The 15,754-nt window shown below is 38.6% G+C and overlaps 1 protein-coding gene across 1 annotated transcript in view; it reads left to right on the top strand.

The window, feature by feature from the left end:
* WASL (WASP like actin nucleation promoting factor) overlaps positions 1 to 15,754 on the top strand; it is a 50,481-nt gene that overhangs the window by 11,851 nt on the left and 22,876 nt on the right. The window contains exon 2 of the mRNA XM_075146767.1: positions 15,080 to 15,214. Within this exon, the coding sequence (XP_075002868.1) occupies positions 15,080 to 15,214 (135 nt within the window). The remainder of the gene's footprint in view (positions 1 to 15,079; positions 15,215 to 15,754) is intronic.

Below are 15,754 nucleotides of genomic sequence, written 5' to 3' on the forward strand. Positions count from 1 at the left end.
TGTTCTGGTGTCTCACCTTAATCGTTGGTTCTATCTGGGATGTAAAGGTGCAAGCTTAGGAACCTTTTCAGTTCTGACTTTTGCATCCACTAGGTCTGTTAGATTGTGTTTAGATGCTTCAGTTCTGCAGACACTTAGCTGAAGTTTTTATTTTATCTTATTTTTTTCCCCTCTAGTGTCCTGTGATCTCTTTTTCCCCCTCAAGCTGTATTTTTTCCCAGTGTCTGCTTTTGTAAGTCAGCACTGGCATGAACTGGACCCCTGGTGATGGTTGGTGCTGTACAAGCAGTTCTTCCACAGCAGGTAGTCTGCTTCAGAGCAGAAGGGAGATAACAATCCATCATGGATTTAGAAGCTGAGTGCTTTTAGTCTTAATTTCAGGATGGTGACTTGCATGTCAATTCTGGCTGCGATAATTGCTCTAGCAATGAAATGACGCAGTACCAGTATCTGTATCACTGGAAATAACTTATTCTCCAAGGTCACCACAGACAGACAATATCACTATGATGCAAGTCTGAATTAGCGAAGGATGTTACATAGTTGGCTTATTCCAAATAAACAAACCAGCCATAAACAAGGATGTCTGCCATGCATCATCAAGGCAGGTTTTTCACTTTGAGCACTTTTTTGAAGTGCAGCATTGTGCCCTGGTTTGTCAGAGTAACCTGGTCCTGAAGTGAGGTGACTGACATGTCACTTCTTTGACTCTGGGATTCTTCAGAGAACTGTAGTATTTGTCGCAGAACTGAAGCTTTTATGTGGGGATTGGCAGATCTAGAGATCTTAGTTCCACAGCAGCTAATATAAAACTCTCAAGTTGTGTATCATATTGCACATCATATGGTGGATGGCAGAGGCCTCCTTCTGAAGGATTCACTTTTGAATAACAAATGTTTTATGGGACACTTTTATCGGTGAAGTTGGCTAACCTTTCAATTTATTCTGTAAATCTGCTTCATCGCCTGTAAATAGTCCATGTGCCCAGGAGTGGATTCTGGAATACCATGAAATCAAGATATTTTTTTTTTTTTTTTTCTTCTTTCTTTCCCAAGGCTTGCTCAAGGTCTAGCTGTGTTACTGGCACACCCCCATCACCATCTTCCTGTAGGGAGATCATCCGTGTTTGTACCACAGTGTTGAAGTTTCTGGCAAACAATTTAATTCCTAGATCTTTTGAAGACACAGTTATACAGACTTTAATCTGATGTTCATAAAATTTACCATGCTGAACCTCTAGCAACCTATTAATGCATTGCTATTATTTAGGTTCCACTCCTGTGATTATTTCTTCCAGAAGACTGGAAGAGATACCCTATTTCTATACCCATATAAAGTCTTTTGAGTAGGGTGTCAGTTTTCTTGAACTCTGTCTTAATTGGGTAATCAGCTTGTTTTCTCTAAACTGTATACTCCTGGGACTGATACTATCTTTCATATACTCAACATCATGAGCTTTCTGTTTCTATGCTAACAGATTGAGGCTGTTCAGGTTCTCAGAGCAATTGGTGTAGTTAGTTGATCACAAAGGAAGGGAATATCTATACAAAAACTGGAAACCCAGTGTCTGCTTTGATAGGGGTACCTTCTTTCAGTCATTGGGGTTTAAGTTGCATCAGTGGTCTTATGGAGGAATATCTCATTTCCAAAGGTGTTACACATCTGAAAAAATTAATCAGTATGTCATTAATAACCTTTTTTTTTCTGTTTAATGGTTACAACCAGTATTAATGAACACTTACTCTGTTAGTGTGGTGTAACAATATACCTGCTGTCTTTATACTGTCATAAAAGCACTTATCATTGCATAAGTGGAGGTTTTCAGGAAAGTGACAAACACTTGACCTGACAGTAAGGCTGTTGCCAGTTCTCCCAAGAGCAAGGACCAGTGACATTGAGCACGTTAGCCTCACTGTCAGCACCAGAACAGACTCATAGACACTTGCAGAAAAGTAGTTCAGAAACTGAAGCATGTAATGCTTCAAATCTGATACTTGATTAGGGTAATGATACTGGCCGATTGGACTGCCAGCACCATACAGATTGATTTCAGTATTTCATTTTCACTGGGATCAAAAGCAAAGCTATCTTAATTTCTTTTTCATTAAAGTTATTATTTTGGCTCAACTTGCTGTGTTTCATTAATTCAGTCAATACTCACCAAAAAGAGTAAAGGTCAGTTTCAGACCTAATGTTTCTTCTAAATGTTCTTTGAAACAAGTATTTTCTGTCCTAAGAGTTTTTAAAGTATCTGAAACTACTGTGTTCATGTTAAAATTATTGGTGTGACTTGCAGATTCTAAACTCTTGTATTGCTCTAATAAATATTGATTTTCTTTATTGTAAGCTTTGTTTCTCACACAAGATCTAGTGCTACTTCAGTACTGTTGTAAGTAGAGCAAAATCATTTTTATATTGTCTGTAAATTCAGGCTGGTACATACTTTTTATTTTTCATGTAGTATATTTGTTATTGCTGCTGAACAATGTTCACAAGTTATGAACAGGAACACAGCAGTACTGGAGAGCTAATTATCTTCAATTTTTTTTGTGGCGGTGCTTTTGTTCTGACCCATCCAAACATATGAATATTTAAGAATAAAAGATTGAGAACAATATCACTGCCTCTGTTCCTCAGTTCTGCCTGTGGTTGCTCATTAGAACTGCTATGTGAAGTTACACTGCCAGCTCTGCGCTGAAGGAAAAAATAAGTATTGAGTGATTTAAACTGGAAACTGGTGACTGGACATGGACACTAAAGTGTTGAGTGCAGAGGAAAAATACATCCTGCCCTCTTTCTACAATGTTTTTGTTGTATAAATAAAGACTTTATCATTAACTGTAAATGAGTAGATTCTTTACAGTTTTTGCTGTTCTGGTTGTGCCCAGCAGAGCAGGCAACCTTATGATAAGTAACATTCTGGCACCTTACAGAGTTACAGAGGAAGGATTTTGGCTTCAGGAAAGGCGCTTTCCCATTCAGCATCCCTCTGTGCGTTTATTTTCGGGTAGTGGGTAGTAAGTTCAGAAAGGAGATTGTCAACTCCATTGTTAATATCTGAGTTTCAAAATTGTTCTTCATCTGAATTTTTTTTGAACTCCTAGCTTGGCAGAGGTCAGTTGTATCCATTTCTTTTTTCACCTTGAAAATTGAGTATTGCAAAGTCAGCAATTCCTTTCCTTAAGGTTTTTTCCCATCAATAAACTACACTCAGATATTACCTCTGTACTATTCATTTAGATAATCCAAGGGGAGAGTGTAAGCAGAAACACAAATTGTACAGGGGAGCTTTTCTTACATAATAGAAATTGAGGGTTTGTAATACCTGGCCTGAGAATTTAAACATAAATCTTGAGCTGCAGAGCCCATGCTACAGGATATTGCTGAGGGCAAGCTCTTAAGAGGCAAGTTTCTAAGAGGCGTAAGTAGTAATGCTAAAAGCTAAACTAAACTATCTCTAGCATTTTTTATTATGTGGCCTTCATCCTTCATAAAAGAACCTAGATGTATGGGGTGATGATTGCCTTTATTGAAGGGCTGTGTCGGAACTAGGACAGAGTGCCTAGTTTTCAAAACTACTTTTGTCAGGTGATTATCTAGTTCCTCTGGTATTGCCAAAGTCAGATTTTTTTTTTTTTCGGTGTGTGGTCTCATGATTTTCTCAATCCTTATGTACTAAGACTTCAGGGGTTTTTGTTGCTCAGGGGTCAGGGTTATCGTGGAAGAGACCACTGAGAAATGCCAGGTAGCTGGGAAATTACTTTTATTTCATAAAAATAATTCTCCTTTTGCCATTAAGTTTTGAGTCATGTGCCTTGTGCTCTTTATTCTTCCATCTTAAGAATGAAGTGTTAAATATACTGTGTAAAAAGTAAGTGCGATGATGACTTACAAAAGCATTAGTAGGTTTGTTACAAAGAATTTACAGCTGTGGTTTGTCTAAAATGGAAATAGGTGACTAACCTTAAGCCTGAGATTTGCATAGAATTGGCCACATAAGACCACTGTTCTGTGACACTGCTTCCAAACTACTAAAGTTTGTTTACACACGGGTGAATTTAAGTGGCTTTTGGCCTCCACAGTGCATTGGTAAATGCAATGCTTTGGACCTACAAAGAAGGAGCCTGTACAGGTAGTGACAATTGTAACTGTTAACTGTAATAAATGTCACTTTGCTCAAGGGGCATCCCTCATGGCAAAACAGTATCTCCATTTCTTTATCTAAAACGGTCAACAATGACCAGGCTATCAGGTATTAATTAATGTTCATGCATTGGGGAGAAAACTAACACTAGTGATGTGGAAATTAAGCTGTCTTAACCTTTGCTATTAGCAGAGAAGATAATGTAGACACCCCCCCCCCTCACACCTCCCCTCCCCCAGAATAATGGATTTCTGTCTGTGGCAGCATAATACTTTTTTTGTTCATCAGTAGTTCTCAAGGCACTTTACAGAGGTAGAGGTCCATTCTCCATATTACAGATGAGTAAACTGAGGCATGGGGGAGAAGTAAATGCAAAAATCATGCAACAGGCTATTGCCAGAACTGAATGAAAAATAGCAGTCTCCCAAACATTCAGCTGATGCTTTCACTATTAGGTATGTCTCCTCCGAAAGAGCTTTTAGTGTCGTATCCCTGCAATGAGCTTTGAATATGGCCAGGGATTATATAACTACTGCATCTTCATGCTATTTTTTCCCGTAATATATCTATTATATTCCCTTATAACTGGGAATAACTATTCATGGCAGACTCAGTTGTTGGTATAAAAAAAAAATCTTATGTACAGTTATGAGTTTCCTTATATCTGACTTGAATTATCGTAACTGTTCCGTTCAAACATGAACTCCTGAAGGAGTTGAGTTGTGGCACAGTGGAACATGTTGAGTTGTGGCACAGTGGAAGCGTGAGGGGGGTTGCATCTCTAAGTACCTTTATGTAAGTGGATTGAGTCTGCTTTATGGGACAGGACACAAGTTGTATACACAATTGCGAGACCAGTTGCTGGCTATTATTCAAAGAGGTTTTACTTTTAATAGCCTTTTCTCAAATTTGTGAATATTTTGAAGGGGGTTCTTTGTTTTATGTTGGCATGAAGTTAATGTTTTCTTATAAAAGAGTTTTTTTATTTAAAACAATTTAAGCTGTTTTATTTCTCTGTTCTCTAAGTATCTGAAGTCAAAATTCTGTATTTTCTGTCCTCAAGTGTAAAGATGATAAGAAAAGTTCACCTAAACTTCTGCTTGCTCTGCAAAGCAAATATTAATGTTTGTTTTTTTTTTTTTTTAAATTTGGACCTGGGAGTACCAGTAGGTGCTAAGTAGCATTTTCAGGGGCTCGTTAATGAGTGTTCCAGAGCTGGGATAATTCAGGAATTCCTGAGGCTTACGCTTCACATCCTTTCTTTAATCAATTTAACTGTTGTTCTGAAGATTTTTACTTGTGAACTTGATGATACATATACCATTAAGTGGGTCTATAGAGAGCTACAGTGGGTCTAACTCTTTAAAAAAACCAAAGAAACCTGTTTTGTTTTTTATGGATGATAAGGGTCTGAATTCTAACATATTTTCTCAAAGCAGTCTTATATCTTCAAAGTGGGTGTGAGGATGTGCTTATAAGAACCTGCATTAAATATGGAACTAGTATGTAGCATCTAGAAAAATGTTATTGCGTAGAAAATGGAACGGTTGGTGAAGGCTAAAGAAAGCGGACCTTAGTGCGTGAAGGCAATGGGTTGCTGGTAGAAGGGAAGAGAATGTTGAGTCAAAGGAACTGGTTTCCCTTACAGCTGAACAGGCAGTGGAACAGGACAAAACAGATTCGAGCTCCAATTTTATCCCATGGGTTGCATGAAACTCATGATTCTTGCCTTGAATGTGTATGGCTTGAAACACCAATCTGCAATTTCTGTGTATGACCGTGAAACATAGTTTTGAGAACTCATTAATCTACATATCTGTACAGTGCTCTATTTGTGTAAGGGTCATCCTAGTCTTGGGAGTCTTGATTAATGTAAAGTGGCTCAAAATCCACAGGTAGACTTCAACATTTCATCTAAAAATTCCCTGAGCTTTGAAAACGAACATGGCTTGATTCGAGTGTCTTGGGAGGCTGGGGGTGGGAGTGGAACTGCAAGACAAAATGTCTTTCTTCTGTAGTGAGAATTTTTGCTCCACGGCAGTAAGACAGTGACAAATTTGTGGGGGGCCTGTGTGCAGCACACTTTCTGTTGTTCTGACAGTAACTAAATGTATAACTTTAACAACAGAACATAACTGCGTTTTGTCATGTGTCGTCTGCTTTCTGGCCAGCCAGGGTTTCAGCAGCGTTAAGGAGTGAGACGCAGCTGAGTAAGCTGCTGGTGATGTGTGCAGGTAAACAGGAAGTGACAGTGCTCAGCTTCCTCATCCATGGAAACCCCAGGTTGTGTATGTCATCTGGTAAATGATCTGCTAAGCTGAGATAGCTTGGAATATTACAATCTGGAGCGTGTTTGTGGTTATGGTTATGTCGTATCTCTGGAAGGCTGAAGTCTTGCATGTGTTGTTTGAACTGAGGTTGCAGGATTTAAAAATACCTTTATTCTGTGTCTGGTAAAAGCATGTCTCTTTTAATTAATCATGTGCTGTTTGATTTGGTTTTGTATGCTATGCTGTTTACCCACATCTTAATTGTTGGTCTTCTGTGATCCACAGTTGAGCAATGAGTGTTTGAAAAGGAGTTGGCTAGCTCTGGCTGAACTGGGGGGTTCTGGGAGGTACTGGAAATGTAGATGAACTTGTATCTGAAAACACTCAGAAAAATGTGAGCTGTCTGTAATGGGCTGACCAAGGATTAGGAGTGAAGGCTTGCTTTGCTAGACAGCTGCAGATTTAAGTCTGGACAAGCGCTTTTATAGTTGAGATTTGTTAAACAGCAGCCCGTGTTTCATCCCTTTTTTGTTGTAACATCACTTAGTGATCACTGGTACCTTCTCCACATCAGTAAAAAATCTTCAGTGAGGATATTGTAGCTGACTTCTGCTACATCAGAACAAGGCAGAGAATCCGTTCTTGGGTATTAACATTTTTTTTTAATTGGTTTTGGTCTCTTGATCCCTTAAATGTTTTGGGCTATGTGTTGTGTGGAACTGTCTTTTAACTTAGATTAAGATCCTTGTGTTTCAGAAATGATAGGAAATACCCGAAGTGGCTTTTTGCTATTTCAGAAAAACATCCTCTCCTCCTTCTCCCTTCAAATAAGAAAAAGGCAGCATCTCTTATGCAGTGGATTTATTTTTAACATAGCCTAACTTTCTGTATAGGTGGGAAAAAAAAATTCTTAGCATCTATGCATAGTGCATTTTTAAATCCGTGGGCGATCATGGGAAATTAAGAAATGAAAAGCAAGCTTTAAGCTTAAAATTGAACACTGTTGATGATTGTAGCAAATAATTTCACAGGCAGTAGAGCTGGTGAAGGCTCAGTGTCTTCAGCTGAGTAATTTTTCAACTTGCACCAAATAAAGCTTTTCTCATGTGATTGGGTATTTACAGAAGGTGCTCTTATGTCAGTTCTGTCAAATAATGTGAAATCTTGCTTTAGTTTTCCTGTCTGTGGAGCAATCAGTCGGTCTTCTGAAAATAATGTCCTGTAAACGGCATTAAAATTAGAAGATTGTTTCCAGCTGCTTAACTTGTTGAAATCTGCCAGCAAACTTCTGAAGTTCTGCATTTCTTCTTTCTATGGGAAACTAGTTTAAAATTCTGTCTGTGGCATCTGAAGATAATTTTTTGCAATACACAACTGTCTTTAAAGATAAGATTATTAGTAATGTCTTAAATATATCTTTTAGGGCTATCATAGCTTTAAAAACTGAAGTAATCACAATTTACCAAAATGCAAATAAAGACGTATCCAAATCCCCAGTGCATGAACACTGTCACGTCGGATTCATTTGTGAAGATTCTGAAGGCAACCTGGTGCGAAGACGTAAATTATAAGCCAGTCTGGGAGTTTTTTAAATTTTAGTTTTACTAAAATCTAATTTCGTAGTCAAAATATTATGGAGTCCTTGAAAAGTATTTTTATCTACAGAAAAGTGTGTGTGTACTACCAAGACAGTATCATCCCGCTCTTTTTTTGTACAAGATGCAGTAACCATAAATCACCTGATCCACTGTTCTTAAGGGAAAAAAGGCTAAAAAGACAGTCAGCTGCATATATTGTACGTATTCTTCTGCCATCTGGGGCCATAATCCTTGTGGTCCTTCAGATGAAGGTGTCAGCAGGAAGCAAAAGCCGTCTGCCTTTAGTGTCACTAATCTTTTCTCTCTCCTTGCGCTGTTTCTTCTTATCTCCATCCCTTCTCGTCTAAAACTGCAAAAGTAAGTAATTACAAGTTGACACTTGTGAATACTTATTGAGACCTTTAAAATTTGGCATAAGTGTTGATTTGTGTTCGTATTTCTTGCTGTTTATGCCTGAATTGCACCTAAACCGTCATACTAGACACCCACGCTTAAGACAGTTGGATTACCTACTATCCAGGGCTAATAAATATTGTAGGATTCTCAACCTAATTAAATGCAAGTTTTCTAAGTTTCTGTGAAAGTGCTAGGAAATATTTTTGTCTACTCTAACAAATGCCTCTGCTACTTATACTGTGGAAATTGTTAGGGAAGCATAATTGCATGTAGTTTATGTGGTCTAATTAGTTAGGGATCATCTGAATAGTGGCAGGCTTACTCACTTCATTTAAAAGCACCGTTGGAGGAGATTGCAGTGCATGCCTTCTGTAGGATTGCGTGGTGATGAGAACATTCACCCTGGAAGTGGGTTATCAGCCCTTCCTAAGCAGGAAGGGAACACAGTGTTCCCACATGGCAGGAGACATCCTCAGTGCCAAGCAAATAGCTACATTTTCTCTTGAAAGGGGACCACTGTGCAGAAGGGAAATGAAACTGCCAGAAAGAGCGAGCAGAGCTTGGTTGTGTAGGCCACCAAAGGCCTTCCCTTAAGAAGGGGAGGAGGTTCCAGTGCCTGGTCCTGCAGCAGGTTTTGTTTATGTTTCTGTATTAAGAGTGATGAGATAAAATGCATAGCTATGTTGAGCACTGCAGAAACGTTTTTGGAAGCTACATATATTTATTAGACGCTGAAAATAAGGTAATTGCAGAACAACAGGAAGGTATTATCACTACCTAACTCCAATTTTGTTTGCTTTGAATAACATGAATTTGTTAAAGTATCGACATTTAAATGTGTAATTGCTTAAACATAAGCTTTTTTGAGATAAACTAAGATTTCAAGCAATATTTCTGCTTGATTGGTCAGTGCTACATTTTTGTTTTTTTTTTCTGCAGAATACTTGTAATCTAGAGAACGAAATGTCAACCGTTGAGTTCCATCTAATTGCCTAATTTTCCGTGGATTAGTCTTGATTTCTTACTCTAACTTCTTTAGAGTTAACTACCCTGCATTCTCACTTCTGCTTCTTGTCTTTCTCATTCATGAGTCTTAATGAGTTTCCATATCTTCTTCCATGACTCAGATAATGCTAGGCTATTAGAGATTGCCTTGGTACTGAAGCTCCCTGTCCTTGTGGTCAAGATTAGAGTTACACCTCACTAAGCATTTTCCACAGTGAAGTGGTACTTGATGTTAGTATGTCTCTGTTCCTGAACCCTGCTGTCTGAGGAAGGCTATTACTTACCACTGTTCTAATGTCCATGAATAGCAACAGCCCTTTATTTTTGAACAGTCACCCTAGAGCAAACTGCTGGGTATCTTCCTGGTCTTGTGCCAAAGAAGAAATGAGTGACCCAGGAGCACCCAGCATTACCTGGTGAGGCTTCAGCATGTTGGCTTAGCCATAATAAGGATTTCCACCGTAGTAGGTCTTAAAAAATGCCTGCCAGAGGTACCTTCTCACCAGCTGTAGTATTGATCAGGACAACTTTTCCAGATACCTACTTTAAGGAAAAGACAATAGAAATATTGATTTCTATTCTTACACGGTTTGGATTGCACACAACTATTCACCATAGCTTTTTTCCACAAAAATCTTAAAGTAGCTAATTGTGTTCACTGTGACTTTCAGGCTGAAAGTCTTCAGACTGACTTCGTGAAGAAGCTACAGGCATTGTATCAGCATGTTTTTTTTCAAGAGGTTACTCTGCTTGGAGACAGCTGCTACTACTTGTATTCTTACATTACAGGGCAAGGTCTTTTTCTCCCCCGTTTTATTTGTAAGATACTTCCAGGGGCTGAAAAGGATAACTAAGAAAAGCAAGCCTGTCATATGCGATTAAATTATGTACGTATGCAGGGTTCTGCACCCTTATTGGAAAAACTGTGACTCTTAAAATTGGAAAAAGATTGAAAATCACTGCTAGAAATCATCTTCAGTAGTACTGTCAACATGTAACACATAACAATACTGAAGCATTGGAAGAATACATTAAACTTAGTTGCATTTTTACAGGCACTAAAATGGGAGTGATTAAGCACTGGAACAGGTTCCCCAGAGGTGATTTGCAGCCTTTAAACTTAACTGGACAGGACCTTGAGAAACTTGAACTCTAATTACCCTTGCTGTGAGCAGGAGGTTGGACTGGAAGACTTACAGAGGTCACATCCAACCAAAGTCATTTTATGAGTCTTTGGTCTTTGCACCACAAGTAGTGGTCAACTGTACGTGAACACTACAAAAACCATCCCAATGGGTCTTGAAAAGCTTTCTGTTCAGGTGTATACTGAGGTGGCTGAACATCCTCTTATAGCCTTAATCTTGCTGCTGCTCTTTGTTGTGACTTTTGGCCCACTGTGTTTTAATGTCTGTAGTTTCCTGTAATTGCTTAGCTTTTCACAATCCATGTCAACCATAAGCAATCTAGTGTGATGGCTCTTGTACTGAGATGTGCCACTGTCTGTGTTGGCTTGCTTTACTGTTTTTGAGAAACACTGAGTTACACCAAGTCATTAACTTGACAGGCTACTGCAGCAAATGTTCACACCAGAAGCTGATCAAAGTACACAGCTATCTGCTGCCCAGTTGAAAACTATCAGTGGCTGCTGTGATCACATCTGCAAATGTGTGATGACTAGTTGTGGCTACCTTTTGCAGGCAGAAGGTGTTTTCATGAGCCTTTTGTTGATACCACATATCCTGCAGTATGTGTGTCCAAGGATGAGACCAGCTCTGCCAGTGAGGCAGCCAGCGTACAGCTGACACCACCAGACTTATTGCTTCATAGCTCATGAGTTTGCGGGGTGTGACAAGTCCCTGGAATCAATGGCATGTCCTCCAGCTGGAGCTTGACTGTGGAAAAAATAAAGGGAACTGAGGGGGGGTTGATTCTCATCTCCATGGCCCATCAGTTTTGGGTGGGCTACCTTATTTCTTTCCCCTATGTACCTTTTCCAAATACATAGATACATAAAAAGGACAAGGTCCTTGCCAAAACTGTTAAGCAAAGCGGTAGTGCCAGCTTCAAAATCCATCTCCTGAAAATACAGTAATAACTTTAGGTATTAAGTAACAAATCAACTTACTATAGCTCAGAAAAAATGCACTAATTACATTGAGTATTTAATGGCAGTCCTGTTCAATTCTGCCGGTAAAATTGGTGGCATGACCTCTTGTGAAGGAATATTTACATATAGTTTTAAAGAACCCATACTTTTAAATGCAATGTTCTCTTCAAGAATGCTGTGAGAAACTGAGCTGGGTATATTAATTGGCTTCAAAATAGACAAAGTGAATGGTCATTCAGAAAATGCAGTAGAATACTCAAGTTACGATATTTGTATAAATGTTCTCAGATGCTGCAATTCTGCAATTAAAGTTGGGTGGTTTTTTTAATTGAATTTATGTGGCTAGGATTCATAATGAATATCAGTAGATGAAGTTTATGGTTCATATATTTTCTCAAGGTTTAAATTTTGCTGGTAAGTTTGTAAGTTTCCAAAGGCTGTAGATGATTAAATATTTTTGCCACTTGCCTTTCAGAAGCTGAAAAGCATAAAGCATGGCACCACTGCTCTGCGTGATGAAAATGAACAGTGGCTGAAGTAAAAGGAGTTGGATTTTATTGTCCTTCTCCCCACAAAAAAACACCTTGTATTTTTCCCTGTATTGTCCTTTTAATAAAAAAAAGGATAGAGGTGTAATAGTGGAATTTGTAATTATATGTTCTAACATGTGAAAGCCTCATCGCAGTCTGTCAACACTAGAATTTTCACAATGCTAATGAATAAGTTAAAATGTAATTGAACTCTAAGCTTGGTAGGCCTCAAACAACACCTACTTTAGATTCAGTGAAATTGTTCTCTAACTTGTAAATTAAGCTCTACTCATAGGGTATCCAAGTGCACATTAAATCTATTACGATTATGCAGAATGAGGACACACTCTTTTTGTGTAATATTCTTCTGTCTACTCATGGGCTAGGTGCCGGTTCAAGGTTTTATATGCAATCATCATCGAGTTACGACAGTTACTGGTTTACCCAGATAATCCAGTTGGTGCTTTTGCTGCTAGATATGATAGGAAGCAATGCATAGGGAGCTGTTTCTTGACACAGGTCACTGTCTTCTGTTTAAGTTGCATAATTCCTTCCAAGACCACCCATTTCTGTGGGTAGTCCTGTTGCGGGGGAGGTTAGTGGAGCTGGACTTGTTTTGGGGGGTTGAGAAGGCTTCTTGCACGGACAGTGGGATAGTTGCTGTGGTTGAACGCAATGCCTTCATTACAACTGTAGAATGGCCCACCTGTGCTCTTTTTTTTTTTGTCTATCGGTTTAACAATGAGATGATATTGGAGAAATGAGAGAGAAGGCTGTTAGCAGAAATTTTGAACAAAATCTGGCCAGTTGTGCCCAAAATTAAGTCTTTGCCTGTTGCAACATAAGGGGAAAAATGGCATCTCTTATACCTGCAACTTAATTTCAGCTAACTGTTCCTGGTAGTTGTGGTAGTATGGCTAATTCAAGGGTCCCTTTTTACTCATCTGACAAGTCCAGTTATGATTAAATTATTCATATTACTCTGTAGGTTTTAGGGAGAGAAGCTTTACTCTACACTTACTTGTGGAGCATTTGAGGAGGCAACTGCAAAGCTTTCTTTTCATCAACCAGTCATGCTTTAACTCTTTCTGTAGGTTACCAGAAAGATTAGTAGCCAGTCTGACAGCTTCTGAAGAGGTGGGTGCAAGGAGGAACAGAATTATATCTTGACTTGTGAAAGTTACATCACAGTTCTTGGGCAAAGGTTATAAAGCTTCCCCAAGGAGGAGCTGTCAGTCTGGCTGTATTACTTTGACTCTATTTTAACAAAATTGGAATTTTTTTTGATAAAAAAAATCCCATGAAACTTAGATTATTCTTTTGATTGTTTTAAACCAGTTGAAAAGTATGACATGGGTGATATTGTTATTTAGTAGATAATCTTATAATGCAACAAGACATGCCTGCATTCTAGATGTCAACTGTTCTGGCAAGTAGTCAGTGTTGATGAAGGCAAAGTAATGCTTGTAGGGTGGGGAAAACCTAATACGGAGCCCACTACTCAGACTAGATGTGATCCCTGCAGAAGGATCTTGGAACTATAACAGATCTATGAAAACATCTGCTTAATGTTCCATGGTGAAAAAGGAAATAAAACTTTTTGACTTACAGGGAAAGAAATAGAGAACAAACCAGAAAACAATATTATTGTGACCCTATGTTCAAAAGGCTAACAAACTGGATTCATACAGCATAAGTCTCATCCCCAATCAAAGAAGGATGTGGTAGGACTAGGTAAGATCCATGTGAGAGTGACATGGCTAATTAAAGTGTAGAATGATTTTTTTTTTTTTCCTTGGTACAAAAATGACTTCCTAAACAGTAGAGAACTTAACAGGGCAAAGAAGTGTGACAAATATCTATAAAAGCATGTGCAGCATGGAGAGGCAACTATGAAACCATTAACACTGTCTCCTAGTAAAACAACAAGGAGGGACAGTCAACTGAAACTAGCAGGTGGCAAACTTTTAGATAAAAGTAGCTAACTATTCACACAGTGCATAAGTGAACTGTGAAATACAATGGTGCGCGGTGTTGTGATGCCCGAAGTTCACGTGGGTCTGACGAGTGATTAGATAAATTCACAAAAGAAAAATCCAGCATGTGCTGTAAAACGCAAAGCTCAGGGGAGCTTTGAGCTCCAACCTGCCAGTTGCTGTGGGTATACTCCCATAGTGTACGGTGTACTCTTGTGTTCTTACCTAGGCATCTGGTGCTGTTGGAGAGTAGATCCTGGGCTAGATAGCCTCTGGTCTGTCCCATTACAGGGCCTTTACACTTTATGTCCTTATGACTTGGCTACTAAATAAATATCCTTCAAAGGCTCCAATTTTCATTCCCTCATAGGACTTTCAAGGTAGGACACATACATACTAGAAAATATGCTGAGGAACATTCCCAGTGACTGAAGCAATCTGGTGTGGAATAATCTTCATCTCTTATTAAAATGTCTCAATTTGAAAACAGGACAATTTCAAGTTGCCAACTGGGAACAAGCCTAGCTCATGTGAATTCTCAAACCATGCCCAAGAATTCTAGGAGTTTGCTATTTGGCATAGGCTAAAATCATGCCAGAGACCATTTGAACAATTAGGCAATGTAGACAGTTGTGTTCCAGTACCTGGGAGTGTTTCCAGGCACTGTGCAAGTTACAGTTCTAGCCTGAGTATTGCATTTCTATCCAGTTTGAAGTACTGAACAGAAAGAAATTTAGTTCCACAGTAGGGCTTCTCTGTGTGACCACCATAGTTACTGGTCTGCCTCTTACAGGCAAAGTCTCTTTGCTGATTTTTATGAGCAAGTACAAAAAGTTCAGCTGGGTTTTTAAGCTGTCTAAATCTTTTGTGGAAGTGAAAATCTAAAGCGTAGAAGTGATTTGGGGTCATTTGAACTTTACTGTGTTACCACATGGGAAATCATCAAAGTTTCTGCCTAGAACAAGGAACAAAATTAAGAAATGCTTTGGTAAAAGATGAAATGTAGAACTTGTGATTTTTACCTTAAAAGTAATAGCTACCTTTTCTTTTCAGACGATGTCTTCAGCAGTTGTTCAAATATATGCAGCAGATCGCAATGCCATGTGGTCAAAGAAATGCTGTGGTGTAGCTTGCCTTGTAAAGGACAATCCGCAGAGGTCGTATTTTATCAGAATATTTGACATTAAGGTAAGCATTTTTTTTCCTTTTTCAGACTCTTTAAGCTTGATTGTATTCATTCTCCATTTTGAATTGAATTGAGTGTAGGTTGTCGTAGCTACAAACTCCTAGAAATTCTCAAGTAAATGGTTGTGCTTTAAGTGGTGCAATTACAGTGCTTATTAATAGGCAAGTGCAACTTTCTCAGGTATTATAAATTTAAATTATTTCATAGATGTCAGCTTTTATGGATGGAAATAAATATCAGATACAATTTTCTTGCAGCTGACAGAAGCTGTCCTCTACAGATCTGATTAGTCAAACCTAGTGAAAGTTAGTATAGTGTCACTGAGATGGATAGCTATCAAAATTCTAGTGGGTGTCACTACTTTGGGTGATATTAACAAAATAGATGCTGTCTTCTGTACAGGTGGAAACAGTCTTTTTGATTAGCCTGTTGGTGCTTGTGAAAAGTGCAGGACAAATAAGTTCTTTTTTTCCCTCCACAATATATACATTCGTAGTAAAGATCTTTGTCCTTTTACAATATTTTACTCAAGACAGTGGGAA

This window comes from Calonectris borealis, chromosome 1 (genome assembly GCF_964195595.1).
Source record: "Calonectris borealis chromosome 1, bCalBor7.hap1.2, whole genome shotgun sequence".
Taxonomy (NCBI): Eukaryota; Metazoa; Chordata; class Aves; order Procellariiformes; family Procellariidae; genus Calonectris; species Calonectris borealis.